A 27,091-nucleotide genomic window follows, 5' to 3' on the forward strand; every position below is an offset into this window, starting at 1 on the left:
TTACAGGAACTTTTATGGTTTTTATTAAGTTAGTTTCTGAAAACATTACAAAAACAAAACCCAAACACAAAAAAAGAAAAGTAAATTAACCGCTTCTTCTCCCATATCAACACCCCCCCTCACCACCACCATCATCATTTCATGTTTTTACATTTCATGTGCGTGGCTTCAACCCGTTTAACCACTTAAACCCCAGCATCCATATTGTAGGGAAAAGCTCACAGCGCGTCGCTGTGAGCTTGTCGATCGGCTATTTTTAGCGAATGTTTTTCCTCACAATAACAGAAAAGACACTAGATAGAGCCCATAGAGCAACACACATAGAGCCCTGAGGGACTCCGGTCAACCATATGGGGTTTAAGTGGTTAAACTCCAGCTCATCCGTCCCGTCCTCGGTCCGTGTACAAGGCACCCTTCACAGACACTCTGATGCTCCGATCCCCCATTGAGATGATTTAAGCGTTCAGCTATTAGAGAGAGACGAAGACGGCGTGTGTGAAATACGCGCGTGACCTCCGCGCGTTCTGTCACTCGACACACATTCTTTAAACACTCGGGGGGCGAGCACACATCCATGTGCTCGCACGCCGACGCATGTTAACGAGTAACTGAGACCAAAGGACTTCACCGTACGAGAACACAAATCAACTTTGCTGGTCGATGATATTATATATTTATATATAAAATGCAGACTTTTCTCTACACATGCATCCGTGTCTCTCTCTCTCTCTTTCTCACACGTACATATTAACTCATCCTCCCTAACACACGCACGCACGCACGCACACACGCACACACACACACACACACACACACCAGCGGTCGAGTCCTGGTTGTAGAAATAGTCCAATAGGGGCTGTGGTTCTGTACAGGGTCTCAGGTTCCTGGGGGCTAAAACATCATACTGGACTGAAGTCCACTTTGTAACTCAAGTCCAGTTGCGATGGAACCCTAGAACCTGGTCTTGCTGAGGATCCACAAGGTCTCCGCTGATCCGTGATCTGGTCTGATCTGGATTGGAAACCGCAGTGGATCCACTTCAGATCAGGTCAGGCCAACTCTTCTCCTCTCCGCCATCGGGTCTACAGTCCTCGCCGTCGGCACCTCAGCATTCTGCGAACACATGAAGGTCGTGAGTAATTGTTCAAACGAAGCTATGGGACAGTGAGCCGGAACAGGAAATGGGTATGCCATGCACCTTCAGGGAAACTGGGACTACAGTTTAAAAAAAAGAAAAGTTTTTGGGTCTTTTCTGCAGTAAAAGGGGAGATTGACAGGAAACAACGAGAACGAGACGGGGAATGACACGCAGCAGAGGTCGTCGGGATCGGGATTCGAACACCCGCTGTCCCGACTGGGACTACAGTTATGCACAGAGCCAAAGCTTTCTCTTTCCGCTCTTCCGATTGCCCCATTGCCTGGTTTTCTCACCATTGTCCCTTGGCGGCGGTGCTTCTCCTCTGCTGTGACAGGCTGTAGATCTCCTGCAGCTGCTTTTTCTGGTCATCACTGAGAGGAGCTGTCAGAGTCTGGTACCAGCCTTTGTCTGTGTTCTGAACCCCTGTACACACACACACACACACACACACACACACACAAAGAGTCTGGTACCAGCCTGCATCTGTGTTCTGAACCACTGTACATACACACACGAGCACTTTTAATTCTCTGGTACCAGATATAATAAAGTACAAGGTCTTGAAGTGAGTGCTGGTAATCTTTAGATTTACTTTCATTCTCTTTGAATGTTTGTGACGAGTGCTCGCATGTCTTTTGCAGTTGCATGTACAAATGACAATACATTTACCGACTGTCAGAGCTTAACCCATTTAGAATAAAAAAACGCCTTCTAAATCCCGAGTTTTCTGAAAAACCTACGTTCATTTGCCCTAACCTTAATAATTTGTTTTAATTTTCTTTGTTTATTGATTTTTAATGTTTTTTAAAGAACATTAGGGGAAGTGGAAGTAATTTTCAGTAAAGGCCAAAGGTTTAAGCTCTCAAATGTTTTTCATTTCATGTGTCTATCTGCTAAGTACAGAGGCTGAGAAATAAATAACTATACAATGTATATATACAGCAACATCTAAAATGACACTCGTTCCCGGCATCAAATGGGTGAGAATTGTTCTGTGTGTGTGTGTGTGTGTGTGTGTGTGTGTGTGTGTGTGTGTGTGTGTGTGTGTGTGTGTGTGTGTGTGTGTGTGTGTGTGTGTGTGTGTGTGTGTGTGTGTGTGTGTGTGTGTGTGTGTGTATGTATGTGTGTGTGTGTGTGCGCGCGTGTCACTGTGCGCTAGTCCTTACTGAGCAGGGCGGCCGTGAAGAACTGATACTCGTCCTCTCCGTTGTCGTAGTCCAGCGGCGTGCTGTACTCCTCCAGCGGCGTGCCCTCAAAGCCCTCCTCATCCCAGTAATCATCCTCCTCATCCTCCTCCTCCTCGTCTCCCTGGCCCGGGACCGCCATGCTGGACTGCTGCTGCATCATGGCGCGTTCATTCTCGTTCACCTCGTCTTCGTCGCTGGGAATCTCCTCTGGTGGCACAAGAGGAGTTGAAACAATTTGTCACTGTTGGCTGGAAACCTTGTATGTCCAAAACTGTTACTTTTTCAAGAAAAGGAAATGTGTTTCAAATGGATCCAATGTAGTTCTACTTACTTCATACTACATCATACTACAGCGTCACAAAAACACAAAAGTGTCAAAAGTAGCAGATCTACAAGCTTTAAATTTGGCGCGAAGTGATGCGTTTTGAGCTTGTAGAGCTGCTACTTTTGCAATTTTTTCATTCAAATCCTGAAAAGTAACAGTTTTGGACATATGAGGTTTCCAATATAGACGATATATAAATACATTTACATAGACAAACTAAAACCACTTTTCACGTATTTTGTTTTGAATTCCCCAAATAACAGATCTACAAGCTCACAATGGGTCACATTGCGACACGTTGTGAGGTTGTAGATCGGCTATTTTTGCTACTTTTGCGTGGCACAGTAGTATGATGAAGTAGGGCATTCATTTAGGAAAATAATAAAATAAAAATAAACTAAATATGGAGATACAAGGTTTCTGCCCAACAGACTAAATGTGAGAAATAACTTGATGTAGTGACATTAGTAGATCCCAAATCCTTTTGCTTTAACACGGTTAACTGGTTTGTTAAATGTTTACACACAAGGATTGGATTGTCTGCTGTGTAAACAGACAATGCAGTGTTGTAGTTAATGTTACCTATGTTTAAAAGTTCAGTGTGTGCATGTTTAAAACACAACACACTAAACGATTGGGAACCTGAACTTGGGCTAGCAGCCAAGTACATTCCCTTCTCATGGTAAACTTCCATAGTTTCTGGCCAACAGCTTTAAAAAGGAAACAAAACAAAAACAATAGAGACTAATTATGTCCCTGGAAAAATCCCATAGCCCTATACACAGTTTAGAAGTCTTTACGTTGGACAGCCAGAGCTATAGAGGCCATGCAGGGACATGTGGTGCAGCTAACTGGACCTCAGTCACTCATGCTGACGTATACTTTCCCCCCCTTTCTGCCCGCATTCGCTCCATTTTTTATTATCTTCCCTCTGTATAATTTTTTCTTCTCTCAGTCTCTAGGTCTCTGCCTCTCAGTTCGTCCCGCTGTAACCTCTGCTCCTCTCCCATTTCTTATCTGATCTCTTACCTGCAGCCTCAGACCGTGCAATCAGACTCTTAATAGTAAAGAGTGACTGTGCAATAAGACTTGGCACTTTCTGTTGATATTGTGCCCTGTTTTTACTGTTTTTATTGACTGCTTTTAGATTGTGTCTTCTTTATATCCGGCACTGTTGTTTTTATGTTTTTATTGCAGTGGACCTTCCGAGCTTAAGATTTTCACATGTAAATTATGCACCTGACCAGTGCATCTAAGTGACAGATGAAACGGAAACTGAATCTCCTCCAGTTTTCTCACCGTTCTGGTCTTCGTCCTGAGCCCCCGGGCGGGCCAGCAGATCCGGCTTGCTGACGAGGCGGGAGGCGTACAGGTGCTTGAGGCCCAGGAAGAGCAGCAGGACGGAGGGCACGAGCTGTGCGGCCACCCCATCCAGCGCCACCGGCCGGCGAGGCAGCTCCATCAGTACGCTCAGCCCGATGATGCACATCTTACGGTCATGGAGGCTGGTGAGCCAAAGGGGAGATGTGGTGGAGAGACAGAAAGAATAGAGAGAGAGAGAAAAAATTACAAGAGCTCCAACTCTAGAACAAAAAAGTGACAGCTACAAAATGATGGGTAGACAAAACTAAACCTTTATACGTCACAAAAACTAAGTTAAGTGGCATCATCTGGTGATCAAATGGTGACAATATTGACCCCGTGGTCCCATCCCTCGTCGCACCCATTGGTTGCTGTTGCTTGGTTGGACAAAAATCCTCTCTCTCCATCCGCTACCATTGAAAAAAGCGTGTTTTTCAGTTGCCTGGTATTTATATTTAATGTATTCAATTCTTATTTTCAACTCGGCCTCAGTAAAAAGGAACATCTCAGCTGCAGTAGCCTATAGTGACTAACGTGACATACCGTGTTTTTGTTCCTACAAAAACTGGATATTTTTCTAATTTTTTGAAAACTCAGCATAAACCAGAAGCAGGCGGAACAAGGCGGAAGGAGCCTGCTGGTTGGTCAGTCAGTCAGGGACCAATCAGAAGACTGACAATGGGTCAATGACACACCACGCTGGGCAAGACCTAGCCTAGTTGAGTGTCTAAACAGAAGTACCGGGATTTGCCGGAAGTAACGCCCAAGGAAATGACGTTGACGCTTTACAAATCTGTTTACATTCTCCGTGAATGAAACGAGTGTTGTGGTCGAAAATATATAGTTTCCGGGGGAAATACGTACGACGGAAGTCCCACCCCTGTAGACACTCTCTGCTTTAGGTCGTGACCAGGCTTTTCTCATCCCAGATGAGTAAAGGCTGGGAACGAGGCTAATGACACACTGGAATGAGGTTCTTGGAGACTGTTTGAGGACCATTTTTGGCCCCATGGTTTATGCCCCCCCCTTCCCCCCCTCACCCCCCTCACCCCAGGAAGAACTCGGTGTCGTTCATCCACTGGTTGATGAAGTGCGCCGTGATTGGCTGGGGGTTGTGCGGGAAGTGCATGTTGTCCAGGGTGTGGACCAATAGGGCGGGGTTGTAGTAGAGGGCGGCGATGGCCACCTGCAGGCACATGGTCCTCAGCTCGCTGGACTTCACCCTGCGCGTCAGCCTCTCCAGCACCGCCTCCACAAACAGCGGAATACACTGGGGACAGTGGTGGAAGAAGTAGTCACAATTTTTACTCAAGTAAAAGTATCAATACTGCAATGAAGATTATACTCTGTTACAAGTAGAAGTCCGGAATTCAAAATGTACTTGAGTAAAGGTACAAAAGTATTGACATCAAAATGTACTTAAAGTACCAAAAGTAAAAGTACTCATTATGCAGAATGTCCCATTAGAATTTTTCAAATGTATCAAAATCTTTTGAAAATGGCTGATCTACAAGCTCACAATGCCCCAACTTTGTAAACTACTGACACAAACAGTGGTTCTCCAAGGACCCCCAGAGTTACAGACCTGTAGGGTCCATTTAGAACCCCCCCTCAAGTAACCCTGAGGGTCCCTGGACTACACTTTTAAAACCACTGCACTAGAGGAGGTGGAAGCGGCTGCACATCTGAGAGGCACAGATAAAGTAACAGGTGTCACCTCACTAATCTAATCACAACATCGAGTCATGCATTTTGAATGAGCTGCGGACTTAAAAAAGACACACTGCTCGGGTAGAATGCTTTAAATATTTTAACACACAAAACCTTGTTACAACTATTGGCTGCCACTGATATTTATTGGGCCATTTTTCAGATTTGTGTGTTTATTTCTTGCTTTTTACCCAGTTCTCCCCAATTCAGTCGTTAATCTCGTTATGCCAATTAATTCCTCCCCACACACATTTGTGTGTTGTCACAGCTGTTGTATCCTACTGGCTCAACTGCCAGTGAGGAGCTAGGGCATTCACAACTAATGATTTTTACTAGTCGACTCATTTGACCAAGTAGTAGTCGACTAGTCGACTAGTCGATATTTACGTAATTTGTTTTATTTTTATTTTTTTAGGGGGGGCATTGTTTTAATGCCATCCTACTACTATATTACTATTATTATTATCCTCCTGCCCTTATTTTTATGGCGTTTTAAGGGAAGCGCTTCTGGCACAGCAGCACAGCACCACAGCAGCGTCTCCAAGGATCCCCATTGCCCAATAATAGGCTTTTATTGGGCATACTTTTGACCCCCTTTTGATAAAAAATAAAGTCAGGAGGATTTTTTATTTTATTTTTTTTCAACTATTCGACTAGTACCAACAAGGTCGACTAGTGGTTATACTAGTCGACTAGTCGACTAGTTGGTGAAAGCCCTATGAGGAGCCCCCACTGGGAGGATTGCCTTCGTCCTACTACTCCGGCCCAACGGTCCCTGCTGAGAGGTGCTGCCCCAGCCCGTAGGATATTGGTGTGATGTGGCTATTGGTTGTGTTGTAGGTTATTGGTTGTGTTGTGGGTTATTGATGTGATGTGGGCTATTGGGTTCTTCTGACCTGGTCGATGCCCCGGCCTCTGCACTGCAGGATGATCACTTCCAGCAGCTTGGCAGCGTGGCACTCAGCATCTTCACCTGCATCGCTGGTCAGCACCTACAGCAAGGCAACGGTTAGACAATAATCTATAATCAATAGGGAAAAACTAACTTTTTTTGTAGACGTACCAGAACAACTCCACTTCAAATGGTAACAGTTAATCGAAGTAATTGATTTAATTGATTATGAAAAATAATAGATTTTAATCATATAATCGATCTATGGGAAACATTTTGAAAAGAAATTTCAAACATTTCCAGAAATACTGACCTTTTTGCACATGGTATAGATGACCTCTAAATGCTTGGGGTTGGACAAGAGCATGTCTGTGTCCACAGTAACGTAGTTGTGCAACAGAGGCATCATATCTGTGGAGGAAAACAGTCCAAAACACAGTCCAAACTTTAGACCAGGCAAATGCAAATCGTGGTTCAACTGTTAACAAGTGCATCGTTAACAGCTAATAAATGCATAATAAAGTATGTTTTAATGTTAATAAAGCAACAAAAGAGCGTCGCAACATTTTGATCCTCCATTATGGAAGTATAAATACTGAATTGTCTTTTGAATAAAGTTTGCTAAAATAAAAGCCTCTACACACTAAGGTTGCATTTTGTGGTGTGTGTCCCACACCCGATTAAGTACAGTATGTTTTTTTTTTTTTTTTTTTTTTTTTCTAAAATTTTTATCCCACGATTTTGTAACCCTATTTTTTACACCCAGTGCCAATTGTCTATGTAATCCTGGGCACTACCTTCCCTCTGCCAACCTAGGGAGGCCAGGGCCGAGCTCATGCCTCCTTCAATGCATGAGAGCCAACTGACCTTCTTGTCACCTGACAGGGGAGAGTTTCCCTGGTTGGACGTAGCGCGTGGAAGGAACACGTTATTCCAACCAGTTCCCTTCCCCTCCATCAGGCGCCCCGGCTGGCCAGGGGGAGGCAGTATAGTGACCAGGATTACTGCATGTTTTTGTGAGGGTACCTACCCTAGGAGACACGGGGAGAACATGCAAACTCCACACAGAAAGGCCCTTTCGCCAACCCCACCTAGGGTATGGGCACTGATGATGCGGAGGAGAGAACACACCCTCAGCGCCCACAGCGTCCCCCTGCGGGAATCGAACCCAGGACCTTCTAGCTGTGAGGCGACAGCACTACCGACTGTGCCACCGTGCCCCTCTAAGTACAGTATGTTTATTGACGGCAGGACTCGTTGAGATGGCAGAGCATTGAGAGCATGAGTGAGTGAGTGAGTGAGTGAGTGAGTGAGTGAGTCAGACTAAGAGTGTGAGAGATCACTTGTCAAAGTGAAACACTGGCACTTCCCGGACTGGTAGCAGGAAAGCAGTCTGTCATGAAAGCTCACAGCAGACCACCATGTTAATTCTTAGCTTCACAGTTTAATGTCAAAGTCACCGTCAATGTTACAGAGTCAATGGCCGTGTTGCGAGGAGTATGAGGTTATAACGTTGTTCATTCATGTATTGGCTGGGGATTTATTTCCTGTCACGCAGGCGCAAAACAGCACCATCAGCTGACTGTCAGCTGTAGTGGAGTTTAAACATGAGACGTGACCAGATGTTACCTGATCTGATCTCCTGACATTGTGAGGAGATGTCAGAACAAAATAGCCTGTTGTTCTGTAGAGACCTTTCGAGGACAGTGGTTCCCAAAGTGGGGTCCAGGGACCGGCAGGGGTCCTTGGGGGGGTTCCAGGGGGTCCACAAAATATTTTCTGATAGGTGTCCGTGGCCAAATACAGATACATTTTTGAGGTCCTTGACATGAAAACGTTTGGGAACCACTGCTTTAGACTAGAGGACAGTGTGACTGTGGTTAATGCAACACGCTTGTGTTACATTAGCCTACAGTGAATAAAATAACATGAATAAAGTAAACATCACTGAGTGCATGTATGGTACAATATGTGGGTCAAACGTGACACATCAGACAGTGTAGAAAAGTTTAACCACTTAAGCTTACTTCGTCATACAACAAATAGAGAAAACCAGCAGTATTTGGGTTTCCCCAAGGACCAATGTTGAAGAATGTCATATGTGCATGGCCTTGTTGGCCATGTTACATGGTTCACTCAGGGTTTGATGCTATTGTACACATGTAGTTGACCACTGCAAACCAAAGACTTAAAACATGTGTGCACCGCACATGTAATATATGTATATGGAGAAAAGTTGTTTACCAGACATAATGTAAAAAGGTTGCTCTGCATTTTCTGTATGTTAATAGTTCACTTGCAGTTTATACAATGTAACTCTGTTGTGCTAAAAAAGAAAACCTATTGAATTTGAACCTTTTCAAGCTCACAAGGCGTTGCAATGCGCCTATTTGTGTCGAAGTGGTTAAATGTCACATATAAAGTTATTTTCAATCTGTCCTAATGGAAACTTGATCTTCTCTCAAGTCTTCCTCGTGACGTACTGTATCTTAGGGGGAAAGGTTTACATATTTATGTACCGTGATATGATGTAATATGCTGTGTACGGTGCTATTAAGTAACAGTGTTATTCAGGTGTGCAGTGGATGAAAAAGTTATTTACAGGGGTGACCTGAGCAAAAACAGTTTGAGGATTGGTCTAAATCAATGGTTCACAAACGTTTTAGCTCAAGACCCAAAAGAGAAATGTTATGTCTTTCTGGGACCCAAACTAGTGAAAATAGCAGATCTACAAGCTCACAATGCATCGCGATGCGACACGTTGTGAGCTTGTAGATCTGCTATTTTCACTAGTTCTTAAAGTATTTTTCCCCCAATGCATGTCATTTCTTTGATTCATTTTATTAATTTATGCAATTCCTTGGAAAAATGTGAGCAGGCCTGGTGTTTCGGGCATCAACTCGCGAGTTGAAAAACAGTAGAAACTAGCTAAATAACTTTTTTTTTTTTTTTTGCTGATTTTTTTTTTTTTCCATATTAACACAGTTCGAATGTTGAGGAAGTTTTCGATCCAAACAGATATCCGTTTTAGAATCATTAAGTGGTTTAAATTACATTACAAACACAGCAGTGTTTCTGTGTGTTTCTGTCGGTCTTGTGGGGGCGGAGAGTGGTTTTAACTTGCAGGGACAACATTAGCATGAGTGGTTTTGGTTGGTCGTTGGCCCATTGTTCTCCGGTTACAAGCCTAATCCCCGCCCATCAGTTTCGCTCCTCTCTGTGGTGGTGTAAAGTTACTAAGTACATTTACTCAATTACTGTACTTAAGTACAATTTTGAGGTATTTTACTTTACTGGAGTAATATCCACTGGGTGAATATTCAACCTGAGGCTGAAACTAACTTCACCACGGTGGGAAGCGGCTAGCCCTGGTCCAGAGAGTTAGTGAGTTGCCTCAAGTTCCCTCAAGAGTAGTGAAAATAAACAAAACCATTTCGCTACTCACCGAAACAAAGGCTGTTTTGTGTTGTTGAAAGTCTATTCTCGGAGGTGGGAAGCCTCTCAGCACCCCACCTACTCTGTAAAATACACTTTTTGGGCAGAAAATAAAATATGTCCGCGAGACGGAAATTATTTTTATTTACTCCACAGTGCCCTCTACAGATTTGGTTAATGGTAAAATTGTCCAGATCTGTAGAGGGCGCAGTGGAGTAAATAAAAAAAATCTCACTAACGCTCTGGACCAGGGCTAGGAAGCGGCCAGTATTGCGTTAGTCTTTTTCGGGACAGAATCTAGTTGTATAAACAATATAACATTGTAGCGAACACAGCAGCTACAGTAGGTGAGGCCAGCCCCAGCTAAACAACAGGCCGCTCGACGTTCGTATGGAAGTATTTCACTGAAGATGTGGCCAAAACAACAGTGGAGTAACGAGGCTAGGAGCTAGCATTGTTAGCTCGCCGCCAAGCGTCATGGCACTGTATTGCACTCCTGATACGTTATAACTATGAGAAAATGGCCGCCGATCGGATTAAAATGCTTTTTATTGAACAATATGGAAGATACGGGTACTTAGACCCACCCGAAGTGAATGGTAACATCCGTGGTCATGAGGTAAGCACTAAACGTTTTTACGGGTTGTAAATGGAGAGTGCAAACACCAGGTTGGAGTGAATCCAGGACCTATAGCTGGTGCGTGTCTTTATCATTAGTAGGTAAACCTCGACTATAGTCGACTACCAGTGGGTCAAATTTAGTGGTGGAAGAAGCACTTGGTGGTAGCAATACCACAATATAAAAAGTAAAAGGCCTGTGCTCAAAATGTTAAGTAAAAGTACAAAAGTATTGGCATCAAAATATACTTAAGGTACCTAAAGTAAAAGTACTCAAATGTTTGAAAATAGCTGATCTACAAGCTCACAACACGTTGCAATGCGCATTGTGAGCTTGTAGAGTGGCTATTTTCAAATAGCCTATGTATAAAATACCTAAAAAAATGTACTTAAGTACAGTACTTGAGTAAATGTACTTAGTTACTTTCCACAGTAAAAATCAGAAAATGGGGGAGTGATTAGAGGAGTGGCTAGGTTGAATAAATTACCCATTGTTCACGCCCATTACCTGGAGCTGAGAGGTGCTAGAAAGTGGATAATCTTTAGAAGGGATTATCTCACTTTGGACTATTATAGATGACAAGATTCAAATGATCACATCTTCTTCAAATGTGTTCCAATTTCAATGAATGATACATCATATGAAAGCTTATATTCTGTACTTCAACAATCTGTAATAAAATGAAAAATGCCCCGTTGCTGCCTAAAGCACTGTACCCGCTCACAAATGTTTGAATTTGCTTTTAATTCATGAACATTTGTGAATTTTGGGGGAATTGCTTCTACAAATAATCAAAAATGTAGGAAACGAAAAATAAAGGGTCCATTCCCATACCCACGACCCAAAGAAATGGGTCCCTAAATAAACAAATGAAGCAAAGTAAAGGTTGTTCTGGTGGAGTAATATATGCATCCACCTTGAATGTGGTTAAATCAGCAGGTGGTAATGTGTGTGAGGTCATACCCGTGAAGTAGTCGAAGCAGTCGTGCTGGAAGACCTCGTAGAGGACGCCCAGGAGCTGCCACATCTGGGGGGAGATGGTCTGGCAGGTCAGGCCGAACGCCAGGGACAGGATCTCCTCATAGAACTCTGCATGGGAGGGTCAGCCAAGGGCATGTTACTCTAGCATCACACAATTCAATTCAATTCAAAGGGCTTTATTGGCATGAGAAAACATACGTTTACAAACTTATTTACACACACACACACACACACACACGCGCGCGCACACACACGCACGCTAAACCAGTTCATGGGAGCTCAGTAGAACATGCATGCAGAATATCGTCGCTGTCTGGCAGAAACCTTGTGTCTCCATATTTCAACTTTTCATGTTTTTTTCCCGTAAATTGTAATCGATGCCCCTCATACTACAGTGTCACAGATACATAGCAAAAATTGATGTGAAAGTGTTTAAGTGTGTGTGTGTGCGTTTTATAAATATTGAACCAATGAAAAGTATTAACAAGAGCTTGTGACTTAATAATAACTACACAGAATCCATTGGAACACAGGTTCTCCCCCCCCTCCTCCCATTTCCTGAAAAGTAACGGGTTTGCACATACAAGTTTCCACCGTGACAGCGATGATATCAGGCTGCGAGTGAGAGCCATGGACTGAAGATGATCAAATGTGATGGCACTGCACAGCGTGAATTAAATTGATGAGGGGGTGTTTGAGAGGGGCTCTTACGCTCTTTGTGTGTGCGTGCGTGCGTGCGTGTCTACGTGTACGTGTCTTGATTAGATTTCCCTGGGAGGGAAATTAGCCTGACCTCTCCGTCTTTCACTTTGTTAACCCATTTAAACCGGAAAAGCATCTGTGTAACCACTTTAACCATTATTTTATGTTAGGCTATTCAAAAATAGCAGATATACAAGCTCATAGCGCGTCACTTTGTGCCGCGCTATAAGCTTGTAGATCAGCTAGTTTTGAAAAATCTTGAAAATGTATGCAAATCTTTGAATATACAGTATATATATTAAAGCGAACATTTTTAACGCACACATTGGCTTCTGGGGGTCCGTGGAACAAAATATTTTGAGATGGGAGTCCGCGGCCAAATACACATATCATTTTGGGGGGTCCTTGACATGAAAAAGTTTGAGCACCACTGATATACAGTACTGTAACAACGTAAGCTTTTCAGAAAACGGAATCGGCCTCCGGTCTTAATGGGTTAATTTTAGCCTCTGTCCTGCTGTTCTCTCCGTCTCGTGCCGCACAGAGCTTCTCCATAGGAGCAGGCAGGGGGTTATCAGTCCAGCCATTCATTACCGGCGAAGCCGACTGGATTCAATTCTCCACCAGACACAGGGGCCCAATTACCCGGGATTACACACACATATGTGCACAATCCTGACATTCACACACTCCCATCATGCACCACTCGTTCGCAGGCGCACGCACGTACACACACACACACACACACACACACACACACACACACACATACTGGCAGGGGTAATTACACTAGTACGAATCGTTCTGGTCATTTGGGGCCTTCCAGAAAGTACAAGGAGAACTTTTACTTTCATTATTGTAAAATATGTTTTCACTGGAAGAAGTACAGTATATGAACACGGCACTCGGTTTGCGTTCTACAAGGTGGGCAGGTTGTAGCTAAAAAGCGGGCGCTCATGGAGCAAGGACCCCCAAATTCATATGTATTTTGCCGCAGACACCCATCTGAAAATACTTTGTGCCAGGGAACGCCATGCAAAATCAGGGTTGTTAAAAACCTTTTTTAAATATATTTCACATTCTTTCAAGAATTCGTTTTTAAAATGGCTACACAACAGTTGTGAGCAGGTAGATCAACTATTCTCTAACAGCCAATATAGCCGGTATACAGGTTTAAAGTGTATAAACGTGTATAAAAATGTATATATTAAATAATTTAGCTGGGGACGCCCTGGAATCCCCGGACCCCACTTTGAGAACCACTGGAGTAATCTGGACTGAACACAAGCAAAGTGAATCTGGTTTGTGTGGTGAATTTCAACGGCAAACGATGGGTGGGGGGTGGGATGTAACATGGGATGTAACAGAGGAAGGGGAGGGAGGGACCAGTGCTGGAAAGTAACTAAATACATGTACTCAAGTACTGTACTTAAGTACAATTTTTAGGTATTTTTTACTTTACTTGATCATTATAAAAATCATTAAAAAATCAAATACTATACAATTGTACTACATTTATTTGACAGCTTTAGTGACACGTTTCTTTGCAGATTTAGATTATTATTACAATACATGTAAGCCATATTTTATTTCATTTGACTATTGGAAAATAGCCGATCTACAAGCTCACAACACATCACATGGTGACGCGTTGTGAGCTTGTAGATCGGCTATTTTCAAAAAGGTTTAGTACTTTGGTACTGAAGTATATTTTGATGCCAATAGCCTACTCATGTACTTTTAATCAGGTAAAATATCAAAAACATGCCTTTTACTTTTTTAAATGTGTGTACCTCTCCCACCAGTGGGAGGGACACCGACATGGGTGTGTGTGTGGGAATGAATGAATGAATGAATGAATGAAGCGTGCGTGCACACACACCTGCCATACCTATGATGGGCTTCTGGAGGACCAGTCCGATCACCTGCAGACATATCCCCTCCAACTGCTGAGTGATCTGAGAGAGAGAGCGAGAGTTAGAGAAGGGTAATAAAGCTAATGATCAAGAGAGAGTGAAAGACAGGGATACACACACACACACACAATATTGTGACAGCGCTGAATGCGCTGGACTGATCTTGCATTTTCTATACAGTACATGTTGATAGTAGGAGTGTTTCTGTGAATCAGAGTGTGTGTGTGTGTGTGTGTGTGTGTGTGTGTGTGTGTGTGTGTGTGTGTGTGTGTGTGTGTGTGTGTGTGTGTGTGTGTGTGTGTGTGTGTGTGTGTGTGTGTGTGTGTGTGTGTATGTGTGTGTGTGTGTGTGCGTGCACGTGCGACCTCCTTGTAAGGCTGAGACTATCAGTCATTTTCTTATCCATTATGCTATCTATTCTATAATTACTTTCACGGTTAATCGAACAGTCGAGAATGTATTTTTACGTATCAATGAATCTATTTAGCCACTTTTATACTTTGTCACACAACAGTAGTGTGAAACAACGGTGAAAAGCTAAATCTACACGTTTAAATTGATTAGCTGGTCTAGTAGTGCACTGGTTCTCAAAGTGGGGTCCGGGGACCCCCTGGGGTCCTTGGGGAGGTTCCAGTGGGTCCCCAGCAAAAGTAGTTAACATAGCATCACAATCATTTGAACCACTTTATCATTTATATGTTGGCTATTCAAAAACAGAAGATCTACAAGCTTGTATATCTGCTATTTTTGAAAGAAATATACAAATATCAAAAATAAATTTGATTTGTTTTAAACATAAATCTTCTCTTCTGGGGGTCCCTGGCACAAAGTGACTGCCTATAGCCCTACCTCCTTGTGGTCCTCCATGACGGTGAGGATGGTGTCGATGGTGCTCAGGATGCCCAGGGCCATCACCGTCTTGTCCTCACTCTCCTCGTACTCCTCACTCTGCAGCACCTTGGTGAAGATCTCCGCCTGGTGAACACCACAAAAACACATCACAACAACATTAGGGATGTACCGATACCACTTTTTTCCTTCCAATAGCGATTCCCATAACCAATAACTTGCGTATCGGTCGATACAGAGTACCGATCCGATACCAGTGTGTAATTTAGAAAATGCTAGGACAGTGGTTCTCAAAGTGAGGTCCAGGGAACCTCAGGGTTCCTTGAGGGGGTTCCACTTTGAGAACCAATGCGATAGATAAGTAAATCAAGAGGCAGATATACAAACAGACAGACTGATGGACCAATAGTGACAGCTCAACAGACCCGACCCGTCCCTACCAGGTTATGGGGTCATGTCCTACCAGGTTATGGGTCATGTCCACGGCGATGGCAGCCACTTCCTGGTTGTATTCACAGATCATCTTCTGGATGACGTTGGTCAGGTCATCGTTCTCCGTCTCCTTGACCACGTGTAGCAGCTCCTGCATGACCGGACGAATGAACGGCCTGACGTACACCTTGGCTGCACATACACACACACACACACAAACATGGAAAATTTGTGATTAGAGAGTGACTAGAGAGCGAGAAAGACAGAGAAACTATTAAAGATAGATAGTGATGGAGACAGATGAGGCTTCCATAAACCATAACTAAACACTATTTCCTGCATTTGTGTCATTCAAACAATCAATAGACATGTAGGTAATTCATAGGCATTGTCTGTATGTTTAATGCCCGGGAGTCGAAACCGGGGCTCCCGTGTGGGAAGGGATGGTATAAGCCAAACATCTTATCCACTAGCCTAAAGTAGAATCCCCCTACCTGGGGATGATATAAGGCTTTTGACCGTCCCCTCCTACAAGCTCACAACGTGTCGCAGCACGACGCGTTGTGAGCTTGTAGATCGGCTATTTTCGGTGCGCGACATGCTTCCATAGAAGACATGCTGGCTTTCATGGAATCCAAATGACTGAAATCAGCAGTGGCGACTGAGAACTTTAACCCATGAGAACTTTAACCCATGTATGTTAGAGCAGACCTTGCTCCTGGTTGCTGACCAGGGTCTGCAAAGCGATGGCGGCCTCCACCTTCACGGGCATCTCCTTGTCGTTGATCAGGTCCTGTTTGACTAGCTCCACGGCGTTCCTCAGCACCAGCTCGTCGTGGAACCGCAGCGGGCTGAAGCAGTGGAGCACCCAGCACGACTGAGAAGAACGCACACGGCAGAAGAAACGAGAATCAGAACAGCACCTCCTGTTGAAACCACTGCTGCCTCATGCCTGCCTTGCACACGTTTCAAACCGAAACAATGACCCAGAATTGGCCCCTGGTTTTCTGTTGGAAGACTGCTTATCTGACCCACAGATATATTTCCCGGTCAGGCACATCTCTGCTATGGTATCAAAAAAGGGAACACAGGTTACTCTACTCTGTTTTTGATCAAGATTCCGCACATTGAAATGTGACATAAAAAAAACGTTTGAAAAAGTTATACATTAACCCATTAACTGCCAGAGGTATTTTCATATTTTTTTAGCCAGTGCCAGAGTTTTTCATTGAAAAAAATTAAGTACTCAGGAGCCGAGATACAGAATTTTTAAGTTTTAAGTTAACAAGGAAGTGGATAGGAGTCTAGATCTTTGAACAATCATATCTCCTTGGTCTTTGGGTCAAATTGGAAAAAAAATCAGTTCACGTAGATCTATGCGATTGGCACGTGGCGGCTTTAAATAGGTTTGCGTAGATCTACGTGATTGGCAGTGAATCAGTTAAAAGCAGGGGTGAAAGTGGCTGCGAGTTCTTGCCGGAACTGTTAGGACGCGCGGCTGCGCCGTGCGGCCGGGGGAGTGCGTTCGGGAGTGTGTTCGGGAGTGCGTTCGAAATTTTTTTTTGCGGTTCTGGGCGGATTGGGCCCGTTTTTTTCGCGGTTTTGGGCGGATTGGGTTCGTTTTTTTTTCCAGTTTTTGGTTTCTTTATTTTGGTTTTAGGGTTAGGATTAGAGGTTAGGTTATGTTATTTAATTCATATTTTTGCCTGATTTTACCAATTTATTATCACAAAAAACAATTTCTGCCTAATAAAATATTCAAACAAAATGGGTTTATACTAATGTAATGTACTTTTACTTTACTGGAGTATTTCCAATTGTCTATACTTTTACTTTACTCCACTACATCTCAGAGGCAAATATTGTACTTTTACTCCACTACAATTATTTGAAAACTTTAGTTACTTTGCAGATATACATTATTACATTATAAATCATACATTAATCCCTTTAGCTTTAGCCCTATTTTATACCTAGGCTATTTGAAAATAGCCGATCTACAAGCTCCACAAGCTTGTAGATTTGCTATTTTCAAACATTTTAGTAGTTTTACTTTTGGTACTTTAAGTAAATTTTGATACCAATACTTTTGTACTTTCACTCAAGTACATTTTCAATTCCAAACTGTTAACAGAGTGCTTTACATACATACATTGCAGTATTGATACTTTTACTTAAGTAATTGAGTACTTTTCCCACCACTGTACCTGGGCGTTGTTGTTCTACAAACTTTGTTTTTAACCACATTGTCAGCTTCTTCAACTCTGTCTTCTTTTCTCTTAAACATCTCAGTTAGTTTTCGTTGCATTGTGCTTCATTTATTTTTAAAATTGCATTCTTCATCAAAACAGTGTTTATTTCCCCTCGCGTTTCTTTTCTTTTCTTTTTTTCTCCAGAAAAGACGTGTTGAACCAATCAGAACTAACTATGCTAGTCTGTCAGCCAACCAGAAACATGTTTTGAACGTTGGTGGGATTTAATTCGTCGTAAAGCCCGCCTTCTTTATCCGGTAATTTGCACATACACACATAGGCACGGACAACGGCCGTTTCCGTATCTGTTTTATACCGGATCTCCAAGCTGCAAAGTGAATTGATCCCAGTCCCAGTTTCGTTTCGCTGGAGAAGAGGAGACGCTTATCGGCTCCGTAAAATAAATAAACACCGTAAAAATAGCACGGATTAAGCTGACACAAACACACAGTGGAACAATTCAAAAGCACTTTATTAGAAAATTTAATAATTGTGTATGTTAATCTGACGTTAGTAGATTATGTTTTCTTCTTGAACATGGCCATGGGTCTGTGGCAGGTTATTTAATATGGGATTTTCACAACTACCTTCGAATTTTTCTTAACGGAACGGCGTTCCGGCACCTAATCTTTTACCGGAACGGCGTTCCGGACCGTGCCGGCCCACTTTCACCCCTGGTTAAAAGGTGTTGTGTGAACGTGGGTTGAGTCCCAGGTTTTCTGTGTGAAAACGATCAGAGTTTAAGGTAGTCAACCATAGATACTTTAGCTTTAAAAACCTTAGTTCAAAGTATATGTATTTGCTGTCTGAGCATCGGAGCTATTCCGCCTGATATCAAGCTGAGCCCTGACTCCTTCTCGGCAGAGAAACAGAAAGAGAACATTTTCCAAAATGCGTTGCTTCTGTTAATACTATTGAATCACTGTCAGACACGAGCCACCTCCTCAGAAAATAGGAAATGTCATTCCAAAACGGGACATCGATCATTTGAACAAATGGCTGCCCTTTTGAAAGGATGGCAGGCCAATCTTACATAACTCACATAAAACAGAAGAAAATTACAGCACTGTTTCCAAACACAAGACGTAGTTTAATTTCCCCAGTGTTTGGGGGCGGCCGTAGCTTAGCGCACTGGTTCCCAAACGTTTTAGCTCGAGACCCAAAAGACAAATTAGACATTTTCTGATTTTATTCATGAAATACTTTTGGAAAATGTTGGAATTGCATTTAATTGATGTAAAATGTTGATTTATATTTACACGGGACCCACAAAAAACGGTCTGCGACACACAAATGGGTCCCGACCCACTGTTTGGGAAACAGTGGCTTAGCGGGTACAGACTAGAGTCCAACCTGGTAATCAGAAGGTCACCGGTTCACCTCCCGCCCAGCAATTGTCCTTGAGCAAGGCACTTAACCGTAACCCATTAAGACCTGAGGCCGATTCTACAAATGTCTTTTTGGTGTTCAAACTGTCAAGGACCCCCAAAATTAAATGTATTTGGTCCTTCGGAAATGTATCAGTAGAATCCTCCTCCTCCTCATCCTCCACAGAAAGACACACACACACTAAATAAATGATAAAGAAGCCTGACTACAATAAAATCCAACACCATGAAATCAATGTTGAAGGTCTTTAGATTTGATCACATGCCTATACTCTATACTAAAATGTTCCCCATACAAGCATTAAAATGGTCACAAACATGAATGTCCTTGTTATAAAGTACAACTGTCAATGGTGGAAAAAATACTCCATTTCTTTACTTAAGTAAAAGTATAAATACTGCAATATAGAAATACTCTGTTACAAGTAGAAGTCCCGTATTCAAAATGCACTTAACTCTCTGGCTGCCAAGAACGAGTTATCACGAGTATTTTTCTGAATGCCCTGGCTGCCAAGAACGAGTTATCACAAGTTTTTTTTTTTTATTAAAAAAAATAATCATAATGGAGATAAATATTCTGTGACTACTTGAAAAAGGTAAGAAAATTGAAAAATCGCTGGCAGTGGGCAAACACGGCCAGAAATAAGTCTGGCAGTGAGAGAGTTAAGTACAGTACTTGAGTAAATGCACTTAGTTAGGCTACTTTACACCACTGACAACTGTATACCTACGATCACATTCCTGCATTCTATTCTAGCACACTCCGTATCGGAGGGGTTGGGATGTTGCTAATTTAAAACATATAATTGAGGGCAGACAGTCTGGTGAGGAAGAAAGACGGCGTTGTTTGTGAGGAATAGGGACGGGCTCACTCACCCGGGCTCGCAGGTATCCCAGGGGAGAGTTGAGCAAGGGGAACACGTAGTTCTGTAACATCAGCTCCATTTGTTCCCTGTACAGCCGCTTCTGTGGTGGATCGGAACAGACACAGCAGAAGAGTCACGGTCACAGAGCTAGTCACAACATGGCACAGTCAACTAACCCCGTACCGATATCCATCACCTCAAGGACAAGGGAAGGACCTTGGGTCCAACATTCTACGTTTATTAGGCCATGGACTCAGTCTTAAAACAGGATGTAATAGCTAGGGCAGGGCGTTACGACTTCAAATGGATGGAAATGAGCTTCTAGCTAAATCCGGCATGTTTACATGAGATCATGTTCAATTGATTGAATTCTTGTACATGTACTGGATGTTCATTAACGTGCACCGTCCCGTAAATAAACAAATAAAGTAAAGTAAAGCAATATCACAATTATTTCAAACTTTTGCCTTGATTACTATTGATGAACAATTACAAAAATAGAAATAAATTAAACTAGTGAAAGTAGCTACAGTACAAGCAAGGGTTATATGGTTAATCAGGCTAATACATTTAGTCGATTATATCAAATCTATTAGAAATGTTTGTGGCGATTCGTTGATATATAAGAAAAAATACATTATAAAACAAAATAAAAAATGTGCTTCTCGATCATTCAATAATAAGTCAGTTACCCACTCTAAATATTGGTTAGAGATGCACAGATTGCGATTTTAGGCACGGTTGCCGCGGAGAACTAGTTTGGGTGGATTTGGGTCAATCAAATATAATTATTAATTAATATTGGATAAACCGCAGGTGAAATAATGCGGGAAATAAATTAATGATGTCTAATAGGCCTATTATAGCTTTTAAAAAGCACGAAATATCGGCGCATGTGCGTTTGTAGTATTTTAATATTACATCAATTTCCATCAGGCACAAATTAGCCGCCGACTACACATGCTTTTGCCGGCAAGGGGTCCTTCCACTTCAAAACAACAACACAGTGGACTAAAGCAAAGATAGTTTCCGTCTCACGCAGATTAGGGTGACGAAAAAGCCCATCCGCTCATCTCTAGCGTCGATATATTTTCAGTTAATTGCCCAGCACTAGTACAAGCCGAACCCAAATGGACTCTCCCTTCTCGAAGTAGCCTCTCATACGGTCACTTCCACAAGCAACGCGTGCGTGTGTACACAGACAAACACACACACAGGCAAGGTGTACATGCCTTTAGTAAGAGCTCAGCCAGAGCGCCGATGCAGTGCAGTGCCCCGTCCTTCCTGCGGGGGTCAGCAGAGGGGTCCATCAGGATCTGGTGGCAGAACTCCATCATCTGGGGAAGAACCTGACAAAAATGACAGCAGCAGGACAAAAGGTCAAAGTTCACCGTACAAAGGCTTTCTGTTATTATTTATGGATGCTTGAAAAGGACCACATCATCCATTTTCAACCTATCCTCAAATACGATTTTTCTGTCTATTCAGTCTGTGAGGAGGGGAGGAGGGGAGAAACCTTCAGAAACCGGTCAATTTAAACAAGATCTAAAAAAATATATATATTATTTTTTTATGAATGCACAAACAATGGCTTCTATTTCAACAAGCTAACTTTCCAGGAAGGAAAAGTCTATAGTTTCTATTAGCTTGTAATCTCCATCGATGACGTCTTTGGTAGACAGGTAGGTGAAATGTCTGGAAATGGTGAGGTGTCATCTTATTATAATGAGCATTAGTGAGGACCAATTATACGAAGATCATGTTGAAAATGGACGAAGAAGTTCTCCTTTAAAAGGATAACCGGGCCCTAAAATGTCTGTAACATCAGCCATGTTCACCTCCTTCCTCTTGCGGGCAGCTTTGCACAGCAGGCTCTGGGCAGCGGTGGCGGGGAGAGCGTGGTCATCGTAGAGGTCTACAACACACAACAACATACAGGCTGGCACAGTGGTTTGGACAAAACTGCGTGGTCTACACTGTAGTGGTTCTCAAACCTTTTACTACACTCTGAGAGTGTACAAATGGGTACACTCTCAGAGTTACAGAACCGTAAGGGTCCATTTGGTTCGATTTGAACACTCTCAGAGTTACAGACCCATAATGAACCATGTGTACACTCCCAGAGTTACAGACCCGTAAGGGTCCATGTGGAACCCCCTCAAGGAAACCTGAGGGGTCCCTGGATCCCACTTTGAGACCCACTAGACAACAGGTATCTTCTGAGATCTGTTACCCACAGAAACTTGCCACTAGGTGTCACTGTATCTACAAATACAAAAATCTCGAAGCATTAATAAACATTTCCAGCATACATCTCTATATTGCTGTGTGTGTGTGTGTGTGTGTGTGTGTGTGTGTGTGTGTGTGTGTGTGTGTGTGTTTCCACTCACTGAATTTCATGCGGATATATTCATAGGGGTCTTCCTGCCAGAGCTTCTCATCCTCGTCTTTGTAACACATGAGCGGGAAGATGACCTCCTGACTTATGGTCTGTTGAGCAAACATCAGCCATGAAGACACTTTTAATTCAGCTTTTCTCAATCTTTAAAGCTCTACCAAGACATCCATTAATATATACGTACACAACACATACACAATACTTAATACTCTTGTGTTCGGACATGTACTTGTTATGTATGAGGACCACAATGGAAATTAAGTCCTGGACTCCAATGTGTCTCATCCTCGATAGATTAATAAGAATGGAAAAAACATTGGTGATCCAAGGGTGTTAGGTTATGCAGTCTCTGGCTCTTTGAGGCAGAGAGAACATAGACAGAGAACAGAGAACCTTCCATTTGATTCAATCAAATGGACATACATTCTTAACCTTCAGAACTTCAGAGTTATTATAGTTTCGAATTTTTCATTAGATTACATTTTTATTTCCGTTTTGTTTTGATTTGTTTTTGAAGCAGGTTTGCTAGCTTAGTTAAAAAAAAGTTTGTTTTGTTTTAGTTATGATTAGTAATCCTTTGTTTTTTTTTACTGTAATATAGGATAGTCAGGGCCAGGGAAATATTCAAAACGATCAGAAGAATAACAAAAATAGCAGCTCTACAGGCTGAGCTTGTACATGGGCTAGTTGCACTGTCTTTTATTAAGGAAAACATTGGATACTGACAAAGACTAAAACTAAGGACATTTCTTCATTTTTAGTTAGTTTCAGTTAGTTTTGTAAACACACAATACAGTTTTAGTTAGTTATCTTTTATTTGGAGGGGGGGTAAAGCCTTGTTTTATTTCCAATAACCTTTTTCTAGTTTTGGTTATTTCGTTTTAGTTTAACTCTAATAACCCTGGTCCCACCTGCATGTGTGGTTTCAGCTGTTTCCAGGTGATGGAGTGAGACAGGCCCTGGTTGAGGTAGTTGAGCGACTGCTGCAGGACGTGCGGCGTGACGTACTGCTTCTGTCTGTACTGGTCCACCACCTTCAGCAGCACCTGGACAAAACACACCAACAACTTAACAGAGGGGGGTCCGGGACCCCTAGGGCAGTGGTGCTCAAACCTTTTCATGTCAAGGACCCCCCCTAAACGATATGCATTTGGCTGCAGACCACCCGCATCTAAAAAATATTTTGTGCCAGGGACCTCCAGAAGCAAAGATTTGAGTTAAAAACATTTGCTTTAAAAATATATATTCAAAGATTTAAATGTTCACGATTTTCCAAAAAATAGCAGATCTACAAGCTCATAGTGCGGCACGAAGTGACGCGCCGCGCAATGAGCTTGTAGATCTGCTATTTTTGAATAGCCAAAGTATAACATATGGGTTAAGTAGTTAAAATTATTGTGATGCTGAACTAATTTTGCTGGGGACCCCTTGTCTGAAGGAGAAGCATGTACATACCTGTTGTATGCCCACTGAGTACGTCTTCAGGAAAAAGTCGGCAAACTCAAAGTACTCCTTTGTCACATTGCCTGGGCTTCCATACCTACGACCCGCGCCACGAGGACACAAGCAGAGGGAACGGAAGAAATGGGAATCAGTCATCATGTCAATCCCTTTGCACGCCAAATCGTGTTTCAGTAACACTCTATGAAGCACATGTCTGTAATGCATTGTAAACATCTATCTATGGCAGTAGTTTTCAACCCTTTTCATATCAAGGTCCATTATTTATTCGGCATTGGAGCCACGGACCACCATCTGATGAGATTTAGACTCTCAGACCCAAAACTTTTAATATTTTCTTATCGTTGGATGACATTTTGTCCACAATTCCACAAGGTAGAGCGGCCGTTTGGGAACCGGAAGGTTCCCAGTTCGATCCCAGGATCCCAGAGTTAGTGCCGAAGAGTCCTTGAGCAAGACACTGAACCCCTAATTGCTCCCGATGAGCAGGTTGGTGTCTTGCATGGTTTCCCCCACCGTCGGCGTATGAATGTGTGTGTGAATGGGTGAATGTAATGCACATTGTAAAGCGCCTTGGATAAAGGCGCTATATAAATGCACCATTTTCCATTATTCTAGCATTTTAATGCTGCGATTATAATGCATTATACAATTATTATAATGTATTACAACTATGACAATTATAATACACTATGATCCTAGCCAAAAGAAAAAGTCTGTGAGTGACCAGCAATTATTAAAGGGATTCTAGGCAACAATAAGCCTACATTTTTAAAATATTTATATATATATTTTGCATTTTTTCCCCTCTATCAGCCACTATATAATGATGCTGGGGTGTTTTCCTGCATTGAAACACTGAAATCCGTATTTTCCCTACTATTTATGTTTTGACATCCGGGTATCCGGGACGTAAATTAAACGCACGCATGTGCGCGTCCGTGCACGTCCGTGTCTGTGTGAACTGTTCAAATGAAACCCAATGGAACTGAGTGCAGCCGACAAAAATGGAACGAGCCGCCATTGTTTTCTGCTGCGCTGTTTTTACTTTTTACTTTCGGTTTTAAAACGCTCTCAAACGGTGTTTGACAACAGTTTTTTCTTTTTTTGATCTCTGAACTTGCCTAGAATCCCTTTAACACATTGACCGCCGGGCCCGTAGTTCTACGGGCCGTTAAATCCAACGGTAAAGCGCCGATCCCGTAGCCTACGGGCTGTGGTGCTTTTTCCTTTTTTTTCGAAAAAAAAAACTTTTTTCAATTTTCTAGTACGGCACATTTCATTGTAACACCACCGGAAACAGAATTATTTGGGATCCGGTTTTGACGATCACGCCGGCTCCCATTCTAAAGCGCACACTGAGACGCCATTTTCTTCGATTGTAGTTTTTCTCCTCGCTGATCACTGTTTAACATAAACCGTTCTAACTACAACATGGATACCCCGTTTGACACGTGGTTTGGACTGGTAGACGCAGGGAGATGTCCGCGATGTTTACAAACAGTGCACAGATCAATCTTAAGGATTTTAACGAGGTCTATGGCGACGTGAAAAAAACTAAAAACAACAATAAAACGTTGGCACTGGTGAGTACATTATGAGATTAACCTCTGGCGGTCAATGTGTTAAGGATTATGATACTTGAACTTATAAATCTGAAATCATTATAACATGCTTTGTGTTGATTATTGTTAGAAAGCATTGCGTTTATGAGTGCATGCTTATAACTCTAATCATACGGTGTTAGCAGATTATAATATATTATAAATGCATTATATATAGACACAGGCTTCATAGAAAGTGTGACCGAGGTTTCTAACGAAGAGTCTCACCTCTCAAACAGTCTAGTGATGATGTGCAAGGCCCACTTCTTACACTTCCACCACACCAACTCTGGACGGTCATCCTCATCCACCTCCAATGTCTCCTAGCAACACACAATGACAAACAACAATGATCAAATCCATAGTGAGGGTCATTCGTAAACATTAACCCATTCAATCCGGGAACGCATCTGTGTCACTTAAGATTTCGTTGGCTATTCAAAAATAGCAGATATACAAGCTCACAGTGCGGCACTGAGTGACGCACTATGAGCTTGTTAGATCTGCTATTTTAGAAAGTAATTGAGAAAATGTGTGCAAATCTTTGAATATGTATTTTTTAAACCAACATTTGTAACTCAAATCTTTGCTTCTGGGGGCCCTGGAACTAAATATTTTACAAATGTTCGCTTAAAATAAATAAATAGCTATAGTATCTACAAGCTCATAGCTTATATATCTGCTCTTTTTGAATAGCTTTAAGTTCCTATTTATCGGTATTAGAATTAAAACAAAATTTTCAGGGTTTGAAATCAAAATGCCATATATTATCATTAACCCATTAACTGCCAGAGGTATTTTAATATTTTTTTAGCCAGTGCCAGAGATTTTTAATTGAAAAAAAAAAAGTACTCAGGAGCCGAGATACCGAATTTTTAAGTTTTAAGTTAACAAGGAAGTGGATAGGAGTCTAGATCTTCAAAAAATCATATCTCCTTGGTCTTTGGGTCAAATTGAAAAAAAATAAAAATAAAAATTAGTTCACGTAGATCTACGTGACTGGCACGTGGCGGCTTTAAATAGGTTCGCGTAGATCTACGTGATTGGCAGTGAATCAGTTAAAAAGTGTTTTGCCAATTATTTGGGAATCGCTGGTTCCAAAGTATTTCATGATCGTAATTGTGCAACTGTTACTGTGTATGGTTCTAGGAAGGGGGGGGGGGCTTAAATGGTAAACAATTTCAGCAGAAGAACTATAGGATTGCTATAGGAATTGGCTGCTTGCTGCTCAGTGCAGAGTGTTGTGTGTCTTACAGGAGGCACGTCCCTGTCCATGACGGCTCTGAGGATCTCCATCCACTGGGTCATGACTGTGTTGTTGATCAGCTGGAGAGGCAGGGAGTACTGCGGGGGAAATGACACCGACAACTCTTATCAACGTCACCGTCTATTCGTCAAAACAATCACTAGGCCTGTCACAATTATTACATCATCGCATTTTTGGCATAATCGTCATAATCATTTCGATGTTAAAAATGTCCATATATTTTCAAAAATAGTGGGAATAGCCGATCTACAAGCTCACAATGCATCGCAACGCGTTGTGAGCTTGTAGATCTGCTATTTCCACTATT

General features: G+C 42.3%; 1 protein-coding gene across 5 annotated transcripts in view; it reads right to left on the reverse strand.

The window, feature by feature from the left end:
- Nucleotides 1–9: 9 nt before the first annotated feature.
- ipo8 (importin 8) overlaps nt 10–27,091 on the reverse strand; it is a gene marked incomplete at its 3' end in the record, with an annotated part of 35,696 nt that continues 8,614 nt past the window's right edge. Inside the window, exons 6-25 of one of the 5 annotated variants that reach the window (XM_080421672.1) lie at nt 26,772–26,861; nt 25,746–25,840; nt 23,908–23,992; nt 23,364–23,498; nt 22,445–22,544; nt 21,893–21,969; nt 21,287–21,403; nt 20,065–20,154; nt 16,260–16,425; nt 15,580–15,740; nt 15,117–15,242; nt 14,243–14,309; nt 11,632–11,757; nt 6,928–7,025; nt 6,619–6,714; nt 5,062–5,282; nt 3,950–4,155; nt 2,305–2,532; nt 1,432–1,561; nt 10–1,113 (exon numbers count right to left, since the gene is read on the reverse strand). In XM_080421672.1, coding sequence (XP_080277798.1) covers nt 1,113; nt 1,432–1,561; nt 2,305–2,532; nt 3,950–4,155; nt 5,062–5,282; nt 6,619–6,714; nt 6,928–7,025; nt 11,632–11,757; nt 14,243–14,309; nt 15,117–15,242; nt 15,580–15,740; nt 16,260–16,425; nt 20,065–20,154; nt 21,287–21,403; nt 21,893–21,969; nt 22,445–22,544; nt 23,364–23,498; nt 23,908–23,992; nt 25,746–25,840; nt 26,772–26,861 — 2,415 coding nt within the window. Of the gene's footprint in view, nt 1,114–1,427; nt 1,637–2,304; nt 2,533–3,949; nt 4,156–5,061; nt 5,283–6,618; nt 6,715–6,927; nt 7,026–11,631; nt 11,758–14,233; nt 14,310–15,116; nt 15,243–15,579; nt 15,741–16,259; nt 16,426–20,064; nt 20,155–21,286; nt 21,404–21,892; nt 21,970–22,444; nt 22,545–23,363; nt 23,499–23,907; nt 23,993–25,745; nt 25,841–26,771; nt 26,862–27,091 lie in introns of those variants that run through there. The other 4 variants (XM_080421669.1, XM_080421671.1, XM_080421668.1 and 1 more) reach the window with 4 other exon arrangements.

Source organism: Gymnoscopelus braueri (assembly GCF_963280865.1).
Source record: "Gymnoscopelus braueri genome assembly, chromosome: 23".
Classification (NCBI taxonomy): Eukaryota; Metazoa; Chordata; class Actinopteri; order Myctophiformes; family Myctophidae; genus Gymnoscopelus; species Gymnoscopelus braueri.